The 11574-nt window shown below is 42.3% G+C and overlaps 1 protein-coding gene across 1 annotated transcript; it reads left to right on the top strand.

The window, feature by feature from the left end:
• Positions 1 to 609: 609 nt before the first annotated feature.
• Positions 610 to 2489, top strand: TKTL2 (transketolase like 2; the record flags this gene model as incomplete). The annotated part of the gene is given in 2 exon segments (XM_080928604.1): positions 610 to 1507; positions 1510 to 2489. Coding segments are annotated over 2 exon segments (1878 nt in total).
• Positions 2490 to 11574: the final 9085 nt, after the last annotated feature.

The raw sequence follows: 11574 nt of genomic DNA, 5'->3' as shown, positions 1-11574 counted from the left end.
ATACTCATATTATTTGTATTAACATTTGCCCTTTAAAATTGAGGTGCCAGGGCCGGAGAGACAGTTTGGCAACTAGAGCTCTGGCTGCTACTCTTCCGGCGGACCCGAATTCAAGTCCCTATAGTCAAGACTGCACTTCATAATCATTTGTACTTTAGTTCCAGGGGATCGAAGGCCTCCCACACAAGGGGTGGACAAAGAAACAATACAAGCCAAAACCAAAAGCAAACAACAACACCCCAAACCACCCATACATGTAAAAAAAAAATTCTTTTTAAAGTGTTAGTAGGTAAAAGGGAACAATAGTATCTAAAATATTTTTCTCCTATGGGTATGAGAACATCTATCTCACTTGAACTTCTGCCTCAAGGAGATGTAAAGTAACAATTATTTTTTAAAATGTTGAGCCTGAAAGCGAAAAAAAATGTTTTTTTAATTACTGGGCTGGGGACTGGGGCGTTGCGACACTGCGCGAAACAAGGCAGTTGTGAGCCCGCAGCTTCTGACCAGTGGCGCCTGCACAGACTTTCCTCAACGGTCGCTGGACAGGTTAAGGGTCACTGAGGAGACTGAGCTTCTTGCTCTTCCGCAGCCGACCAGCCTACAGCCATGGCCTTGGCCAGAGATGCCAAGCTGGGGTCAGACACCTTTCAGGTGCTTCAGGATGTGGCCAATCGCCTGCGGATCCGCTCAATCAGGGCCACGTGTGCCTCCGGCTCCGGACATCCTACATCATGCTGTAGTGCGGCAGAGATCATGGCTGTGCTTTTCTTCCATACCATGAGGTACAAACAGGCAGACCCAGAACACCCGGACAATGACCGCTTCGTCCTCTCCAAGGGCCACGCCGCGCCCATCCTTTATGCCGTTTGGGTGGAGGTGGGCTGTATCTGTGAATCGGACTTGCTGAACTTGCGAAAAATTCACTGCGACCTGGAGGGACATCCCACCCCTCGACTATCCTTTGTTGATGTGGCCACAGGGTCCCTTGGGCAAGGACTGGGTGCTGCCTGCGGAATGGCTTATACCGGCAAGTACTTCGACAAGGCTAGCTACCGCGTGTTCTGCCTCCTGGGGGATGGGGAGTCCTCCGAAGGCTCTGTCTGGGAGGCCTTGGCCTTTGCTTCCCACTACAACTTGGACAATCTCGTGGCAATCTTCGACGTGAACTGCTTGGGACAAAGTGGCACAGCACCCCTAGGGCACTGCACGGCCATCTATGAGAAGCGCTGCCAGGCGTTTGGGTGGAATACTTACGTGGTGGATGGTCACGATGTTGAAGCTCTCTGCCAGGCCTTCTGGGAAGCAGCCCAAGTCAAGAACAAACCTACTGCCCTGATTGCCAAGACCTTCAAGGGTAGAGGTATTCCAAATATCGAGGATGCGGAAAATTGGCATGGGAAGCCTATGCCAAAAGATAGAGTTGATGGAATTGTCAAATTAATTGAGAGTCAGATACAGACAAACCGAAATCTCACGCCGAAGCCCCCCGTTGAGGACTCACCCCGATCAGCATGTCCAATACAAAAATGACGTCTCTGCCTGATTACAAACTGGGAGCCATGATAGCTACTCGAGAAGCATACGGCTTGGCTCTGGCTAAATTGGGCCACTCTAACCCACGAGTCATCGTTCTAGATGGCGACACAAAAAACTCTACCTTTTCGGAGATATTCAAGAAAGAGCACCCCGAACGTTTCATAGAGTGCTTTATTGCTGAGCAAAACATGGTAAGTGTGGCACTGGGCTGTGCCACACGAGGACGGACTGTTGCTTTCGTTAGCACCTTCGCTGCCTTCCTGACCCGAGCCTTTGATCAGATCCGAATGGGAGCCATCTCTCAAACCAACATCAACTTCGTTGGTTCCCACTGCGGGGTGTCTATTGGAGAAGACGGACCTTCCCAGATGGCCCTGGAGGATCTTGCCATGTTCAGAAGCATCCCCAACTGCGCTGTTTTCTATCCAAGCGATGCCGTCTCTACAGAACACGCCGTTTATCTGGCAGCTAACACCCAGGGGATGTGCTTCATTCGTACCACCCGGCCCAAAACGGCAGTTCTCTACACTCCCGAAGAGAACTTTGTGATCGGACAGGCCAAAGTGATCCGCCACAGTGCAGTCGACAAGGTGACAGTTATTGGAGCAGGGGTTACTCTGCATGAAGTCTTAGTAGCGGCTGACGAGCTTTCTCGACAAGGGATTTCTATCCGAGTCATTGACCCGTTCACTATCAAACCTCTGGATGCTGCCAGCATCATCCGAAGTGCCAAAGCCACAGGTGGCCAGATCATCACCGTGGAAGATCACTACCGAGAAGGTGGCCTTGGGGAAGCTGTCTGTGCAGCCGTCTCCAGAGAACCTGACGTCGTCGTTCAGCAACTTGCAGTAACAGACGTACCTCGAAGCGGGAAACCTAGCGAACTACTGGATATGTTTGGAATCAGTGCCAGACACATTATAGCCGCTGTGAAAGATGCCTTAATATAGGCCACCTCTTCATGTGTCAAGGTTGTTGGCTTTGGTCTTAAACTCTGATAACTTTGTATTACATTTATGCTTGTTTTTAGTTAAAACATACTCTCATGTTTTATATAGTTCTGCTTTTCAAGTATCACTATGTAATGTCTTTATTTCTAGTAATAAGGGAAAAAAAAAAAAACAAAAAAAAAAAACCCTGAGCTAACTTTCAGTTAAATTAACAAATGTCAATCATGGTTTTTAGTTGTTATGGTAAATTATCATTTTTAAGTTTCAAAATAGACAAAAGCACTTAACAAAATTTTGTAAGATTCTCAATAATCAACTGAGTTTGAGATAATGCAGATATAGTGTTATCAAATGTATATAATTACCTCCCCCCCTTTTTTTGCTTTTTTTTTTTTTTTTGGAAGTTAAGGAGATATGAAATAAATTGTAGACTTCATTAGCCAGGATTCTGAAGGCAGTTTGAACACTTGCATGCATTCCGTGCTAGCCTTCTCCTTCCACGTGCCATTTGACCAGATACTGTGGGGTTCTCTCCACAGTTGTTCTCATGTCCCTTCTTCCGGGACATCATTTTTGAGTAGCACTTTCCTATAATGAAATGAAGGTGTGGCTAGTTCTAATTTGTGCATTACATATTAATACAGTGTTTTCTTTGGAAAAGGAGAGGCTTCTTTTCTTATGTTACCAAAACTAAGTTGTTAACTTAATTATTCATCTGCAGTGAAAAACAGGTGTGATAATCTTTGGAGACCGGTTGGTTTTCCAGCAGCGTGGAGGTATGTCAGGATAAAGAAAACACTAATCTGACTGAGAATTGGAAACTCCCAGTCCTGGTGTTTCTTCACTGCCCCACACTCTATTTTCCTCTGTCAAGATAACCACTCCTCTTTGCATGACAATTTTAAATAATTTAGAAAAAAATAGTTGAAATAAGAACATTGTAAATTTTAGAAAGGGTAAATGTGGAGAACCTTTGACACTTAGAATTTCACCTCCCCCCAGTCCTTATGTGCTTGGTGAGCTGTAACTATGGGCCTGCTAACAGTCCCATCTGAACCTAGTAGTATCTGATATCACATTTCTCCAAGAGGGTGGTGCTACCGCAGGATGTCTCTTCCTTACGCTTTCTTGCCGCACGGGGATGCATGGTTGATTTATAAACTGTGAACTAGACAAAATATCAAACAAAATTACATTGGTTTCTCCAGCTTTTATTATTTTAAAAGGTTAACAGTATGTTTTTAACCAAATATGCAAAAACATGCATTTAATAGTGACAGTACATCTGAAAATTTTAAGTGTCTAATGGAATCTTGGAGATCTTTAGGTAATGTTTTGTTCTGTATGAGTGTGGGGAGGCTCTTAATCCGTACGGCAAAAGTACTGTTTCCACAAAACACTGACTTGGGTGGCTAATTTTATACTGAGATTGGGGGTGAGATTTACCACATGCTCAGTATTCCTTAAGTGAGAGAGAATCTTGTCCAGTTTTGCTACATAATGGCTGCTCCGAAGCACTGAATCTGTCCTGGTTAAAATAACCCCCCACTGCTAAAATTGAAGACAATAATAGAGTTTTTTTTTCTTTTTCTTCTGGTTTTTCTTTCATCAAAACATCTCTGTTTTTTCATGGAATTTACTTTAAAATTTTTTAAGGGACTAAATTATTCTTGAGACAGGTCTTGCCATGGTAGCTTGGGATGGCCTCAAACTTGCACTCAATCCGCTGACCTGGACCTCCACAGCGCTGTCACGACAGGAGTATGCACCATGCGCTGTTGAAGATATAGTTTTGTTAAGCAACAAAACATGGCATTGATTCAGCATAGATATTCAGTTCAAAGTTTTGCCTAGAAGAAGGTCTTTTCTATTATCAAGAGAGCTTAGTGATAGTTCAGGGGTGGCTGTCACATCACAACTGCCTTGCTTATGGTTGGATTTGAAAGGCCGGTGCAAAAATGACACTAATTCCAGTCAATGTATGTTCTCTTGAGTTGTGTGGCTAGTAAAAGGATAAAAGTGATATTTTTAGTTTACCTTAAGTAGAGTGAAAAGGTTGTTTAAATAAAAGTTCAGTTGAGGGCTCTGTCTAGGAAAAATAGCCTTTTAAAGAAAGGACGAAGGACTCGGCATTTATGATGTCAAGATGCCAGCACTGGGCTGGTCCCTGGGGCCTGGAATCCCGTCTAGCTTGGAACATTGTGAGAAGGCGTAACACTCCACCCTTATTTCATGTGAGTCCAACAGTGCTCTTGAAATATATGTCATTATTCCTTGTGAAACACACATGTTATTATTCCTTGCCTTTACAAGGGATAACTAGATTTACTCTTAGAAAATGGAACTTGTCTATTTGCTTCAAAACTTATTTCAAGATTCTCTTTGTTCACTTGCATTTGACATTTTCATGTTTCCCTATTTAAAGAGGGTAGATATAAACTCATTACCATTGAGTACCAGTTTTTGGAAATTTAGTGTAAATACACAGTAAAGACAAACTGTCACAATATGTTAACAGGGTGGCCTCATTAACAAAGTGGCCAGACTCTGAGGGAATAAAAGCACATGGAATCAATTACAGAAAAGCACATAGGCCACACACACACACACGTGAACACATACCGTCATCATTGGGTTGAGTGATGTTTAATCCTAGATGCACCTGTGTTGAGAGGTGGGACTTTAGGTAAGGTGCCCAGAGGCTTCAGCAATTTGCATCTTAAAGTCCCCACAGGCCTGCCTGCTAAAGATGAGGTGACAGCCAACAGTGCTCTGGGCATTTGGAAGCTGCTTTTCATAAAAAGCACTGACTCTTCACAAGGTAACTACATGAAGGATGAAAGCCTGGCAGGTCTTCATTTGGTCTCTGTCTTCTTTGGCTCAGGTTCCAAGGTTAAAGGTCAGTCTTTATCCTCAGTCTTTCTCCAGAGTTCTGTCACACCTACAGCCATGTAGTTTCCCTTTCTCATGTGCCAACAACAGACTGTAATATTTCTGGCCATTTCTTATGGTACATACTTTTTTAAAGCAGTTGGTAGACATAAATCTCTCTTAAATATGTTGTGAAGGTTACTGTATAAGTAGAACACTTAAAAATAGCCATTAGGGGTGGAAAGGTTACTCTGTGGTTAAGAGTACTTGTTGCTTTTGCAGTGGATCAGGGTTCAGTTCCCGGCACCTATATGATGGTTTGCAACCAGCAGTAACTCCAGTTCTACAGGTTCTGAGTCTGTCTTTTTACCTCTCCAGGCATCAGGCACACATAGATACATAAATACATGCAAGCAAAACATGAGTCCGCACAAAATAAATCTTCTTAAAAAATGTAAAAGACAGCAACTGATATATTTGTTGTAGCCTTAAATTTACTTTTGGTTCAATATCTTATGTTTCATAATTTCCTCAAATTGGATAAAAACCTCTCTCTTCTGTCTGCAGTCTTTAGAGCAGATGCAGGTCAAAATGTATCCTCAGTGCAGTTCAGGGCACGGTGTCCTGGATGTTTGAGAGCCCTCTTCCTTAGTCAGAATTAATCTATCCTCATATTTTTTATACATCCTACTTTCATTAAGGGAATTAAAATGTGGCATGTTAAAGGTAAGTTAATATGACAGAAGCGTATCCTGAAAATAATTAAAACAATTGATGAAGCCTAAAATTTTCTGGGAGTATGTGAGGAAATGTTTTTAAAAACTACTAATTTAGTTAATCAGGACCCATTGTATTGGGGAACTCCTGGCTCCAAGAAGGGGTGCAGTCTCTCATGGTCAACTGTTTTAGCCCAGGTTTCTCCTTTTTCTCCCTAACATTGAACCTGAATTTGAAACCACATCTCTTCTGCACAGTTTCTGGTGTGGGTGAGGCTGATTGTGGGTGTAGCCTCTGGGTGATTTTAGAACTGAATTAATGAGCGTAAAGGTGCGCTCTCTGCTTTCTGCTGTGACCAGAGTTCTATCTGTGGCTCCGTCATCAGCTAGTCATCCGAGTGATCTCTGTTTCTTCACACTTGCATCACTGGTTCCTGGGTTTCTGGTTTCTTAACCTGTGGTTGAAATGCTATGGCCGCCAACTACCTGTGCAAATACCTGTTTGCATGCCCGTTGCTTAGAAAGGCACTTTTCACATCAGTAATAAATGCATCTAAGTGGATCTTCCTAACTTGCAATGTATTTCATTAAAAGATTAGTAATGGCAAATATGGGTTTATAAATCAAATATTGCCAATGTTTCTTAAAATTCTAAATTTATAAAATTTAAAATAATATCTCAAATTTACATTTTTGTGAGAGATTGACCCACTTTTATTCTAAATTTATAAGAATGGAATTATATTAATCACAATATTTGCAGTATTTCCTGTCTTGGGGAATTTTGTACACTTTCTTTCATTATCATGGAAGAAGGGACATTCTTCTTGTCTTCACATATTTTGTAGCATGTTAAACACTCTGATAACATAGGGCAACACTGATATATTGTTAATAGTGATATGATGTATCACCATCACCACCCACCAGCATCATCAGACATAGAATCTTATGTATCCACTCCAGGCTGATCCCAAACTCATTCTGTTGCTGAAAATGACCCGGCATTACTGATTCTCTAGCTTTCAACTGCCAAGTACTGACATTGCAGGTCTGCTGTACCAGGCCTATTTTTTGCAGAGGTAGAGATTAGAACTACAGTTTGCTGCATGCTAGAAAAGCACCCTGCCAACTGAGTGGCATTCTCAGCCATGCTATTTGAAGGTGTTCACTGGCCATAAGACAGTTCTGTTCCAGTTCACCAGTGGAGAGATATATCAGGTCTCCTTTGGAATTGTATTCTTACATGTGTTTATAAAAATGCAGAAATCTGGGCCCTGTTCTGTACTGATTTGCTCTGGTTTCTTTTGTGCTGTTGATCTAAAACAGTCTCATAGTTACTTTGTCATTTCTTTGAAATGTCTTAATAAAATTGTGTTCAGACACTTGAATAAAATAGAGGTGACTTGAATTTGTTATAAATCTCAAGTATACAAATCCTGAAAACAAGAACTATGTTCATGGCATCCAGCATCTTCAGTTTGACCCTTTCTGAGTTTCAGTTTGTAGCTTTTAATTCTTATTACATCACAGTGGGTTACATAAGACAATTCTTATGCAAACTTATAAATGTACCTTGAACAAGTCCTTCAACTCCAAACTTGTATCTTAAGAATTCATCCCTTCCGTCCTACCCCTGCCAACAAAACAAAACAACAAAACCTAATGGATTGTGGCTGCTGGTGCTGTTGGCTTCTAACTTTAAAACTCCCACGTAGACTGGCCACATCCAGTTTTTTTGAAGATGATTTCCAGGCCATCTGTGTACGCAGAGGAAGATGGAATGCTGTTCCATAGCCTTGTCTTCGTCCTGAAAGCTTTTTCCTGAAAACTCTGCTCTCGTTATTGTCTGTCTTTGATCTCAAGTGCACTTTCCAAGCATTCACAAGACCAAGACTGACATCATTCGGCATTTGTAAAGAATGGCTTGAATCAGCTTGTATGATAATATACCTCTAGCCATTTAGAATTGTGGCTTCACTTGGACATCTGACCTTCAACGTGGCTACATATTGTGAAATCCAAAAGGGACATATTCCACCAGCCATGTACTCCTGAAACTTGAGGGAGCACTTAGCCCTGAACGACAATTGAACATATGTTTTCCAAATGACGTAGCATGCCTATTCTTCAGAGTTTAGGAAAATAGTACAGCCTCTACTTTCCCTTCAACTTCCAGCTTTATTGTCCTGTGACCACCGCACCTGCCTCTTGACTTCACAATTCTTGGTGATGTCATTTAGTTCTGTGTTCTAGTATAGTGTGGGATGCCCTGCTGAGTTTTAGGATTAAAACCCATAAGTTCCAGAACCTAGGCCATAAGACACCAGCTCCAGTAACACCATAAAATCCAGAATAAACTCATAAAATCCCCTCCCAAAGAACCCCTTGGGGTAATCACAAAATGGGGAAATAACCTATCTCAGAATGGGTTATCTGTGCTGGACAGCCCTACCTGATCCTATGGTTAAACATTCATGACAGAAATACAGTCCACTGACTACCTGTGACTCTATAGCACCTACCAGTGAGATTTTAGATTACCTAATCGTTCTAGACAGTTCATCCAGTCCCCTATAAAAAAGACCTGTGTGCCTTTGTCTGGGATTGCCATTTTTGAGAATGGTTGATCCCTGAATGCTGGGTGTTCCTGTGGAATAAAGGCTCTTTGTCTTTGCATACTTTCTGAATCTGAAGACTTCCTTCGGTGATTCTCGGACCCTTACAGGATAAGAGTATTTTATATTCAAAGGGAAAACCTTTTATGCTTAAAGGTCACAAGGAAAAGAACACATTTTGGGAAATATAAAAAGCATGCTGCTGTTGAAAACTCAAGTAGCGACACTGGATGGGCTCAGACTTACCACTTACTAACTGTAAGACCATACCATTTACAGTAAACTTGCTCTGTATCTCAAAGAGAATTCAAGGCCAAACTGGGCATTGAAAAGAAAAGAATGCAGAGAATTCAGCTCAGTGGCAGAGCCATTGCCCAGAAAATATGAGCTCCAGTCCCAGTAATGAAGATGCCATGAAACCATTTGCTGTAAGTTTCAACTTCTTTGTTTTTCGGATGTGGTCACAGCATCTATAAAATGAAGATCACATTTTAGCAATGCATAGGGCCCAAGAGTGCAGGTCTTGGTTCTCTGAGGAAATCTGAGGAGTCACCAACAACTGCTCTATAGTTAAGTAGCAGTCAATAGAATTAAGTTCTTTGAATTTTAGCCCTCTCATGGGCATGAAATATTGTGGGGGATGTGAAAGTCACCCTTGTGATGGAAAAACTGGGAAGGAGAGTGAACTACCATAGGCTCCTGAGACTCCTTGAAAGAGTCCTGACACAGAGAATGCGTGGCATTAGACCTAGGATAGTTCCCAATATACCAGTGGGGCAGCAAAATGGAACTGAGGTCAGGGTGGTGGCTGATTCCTCCATCCTCATTGAAGTACCCATGGTGACAATACTCCACCATTCCCCTCATTCCTTCTTAATTACCTCATTAGGCTAGGCTTTCACTGGAGCATTGTATGGGAAGATACGATTGGACAAGGATTTAGGTGTTTGGGATTGGCTCAAACACTCTATAAATTTATGAGCTGGGTAAAAAACTCATATGCATACTGATGCAGATCTCCAGAGGCAGATTTACTGGGATTCATCATGGGACTCCTTTTCCTCTGATTCCCCATCCTCAGTCCTGTTCCCACAATATGTTATCTCATGAAAAGTATAATTAATTTAAAAACCAAATCTTGGTGACTAAAAACAGTGACTACCTAGGACTCTACACCAAAGCATGACAGCTTGACACATTAAATATTTAACATTTTGTGTATTTATTGAACACTCACAAGTATTCTGTTTTACACTGTCTGAATTGTACTCATTTTTATTGATTATTTATGTATTTATATTTCAAATGTTATCCCCTTTCCTGGTGTCCCCTCCAGAATCTTCCTATCTCATCCCCCCTCCCCTGCTTCTATGAGGGTGCACCCCCTCCCACTGACACACTCTAAGCTCAACACTCTCACCTCAACACCCTGACATTCCACTACACTGGGACACTGAACCTTCATAGTACCAAGGGACTCTTCTTCTATTGATGCTAGACTATGCCATCCTCTGCTACATATGCAGCTGGAGCCATGGGTCCCTCTATGTGTACTCTTTGGTTGGTGGTTTAGTCTCTAGGAACTCTGGGGGTGTGGTCAGTTAATATTGTTGTTCTTCCTATGAGGTTGCAAACCTCTTCAGCTCCTTCAGCCCTTTACCTCTGTCATTGGGGTCCCTGTGCTCAGTCAAATGGTTGGCTGTGAGCATCCACCTCTGTATTTGTCAGGCTTTGGCAGAGGCTCTCAGAAAAGAGCTATAACAGGATCATATCAGCGTGCTGTTCTTGGCATCCACAACAGTGTCTGGGTTTGGCTTCTGTATATAGGATGGATCCCCAGGTGGGGCAGTTTCTGGATGGCCTTCCCTTCAATCTCTGCTCCAAACTTTGTCCTTATATTTCTTTTAGACATGAGTGATTCTGGGTTATACGTTTGGAGATGAGTGGGTGGCCCCATTCCCCAATGGGGTTGGGGTTGCTGAACCTCAGGATATAATCTCTCAGGTTCTTCCTCCCCTTTGTTGGGCTTTTCAGCTAATCTCATCCCTGTTGGGTTCTGGGAGCCTCTTCTTTTCCTGGCATCTGGAACTGGCTGGTGACTCCCCTCAGTTATCCATCCTCCATTACTACACACCACTGTTCAAATTCCTAACCCTCTGTATGTCATTGAATTCTCACGTGCCTCATCCTACAACCCACTCTTCTATCCCCTTCTTCTGTTCCCCTCAAGTCCCTTCCACCCTTTACCTCCCATGAGAATTTTGTTCCCCTTTCTAAGGTCTGAAACATCTACAATTTGGTCATCTTTCTTCTTGAGCTTCAAGTGGTCTGTGACTTGTATCCAATCTTTTGGGCTAATATACACTTATCAGTGAGTACATACCATGTGTGTCTTTTTTGGATTGGGTTACATCACTCAGGATGATATTTTTTAGTTTCATCCATTTGCCTAAGAAACCATCCACAGAACTTATGAAGCTCAAAGAGAAGTAAGGCCATAAAGTGGATGCCTCAGTCTTTTTTAGAAGGAAGAACAAAATGTTCATGAGAGGAAGTAAAGGAACAAATAGAGGAACAGGGATTGAAGAAAAGATTATCCAGAGACTGCCTCACCTAGGGATACACCCCATATATGCCCAATAAACCCAAGCACTATTGCTGATGTCAAGTAGTGCTTACTGGCAAGAACCTGATATGGATGCCTCCTGAGAGGCTTTGACAGAGCCATACTGATACAGAGGAGGATGCTTAAAGCTAACCATCAGACTGAACACAAGGACCCCGGTAAAGGAGCTAGAGAAAAAACTGAAGGAGCTGAAAGGGTCTGCAACCCCATGGGAAGAACAAAAGTATCAACTATCCAAACCCACTACAGCTCCC

The sequence above is a fragment of the Micromys minutus genome (assembly GCF_963924665.1).
Source record: "Micromys minutus genome assembly, chromosome: 14".
Lineage (NCBI taxonomy): Eukaryota > Metazoa > Chordata > Mammalia > Rodentia > Muridae > Micromys > Micromys minutus.
This window is presented reverse-complemented; position numbering and strand designations above follow the sequence as displayed.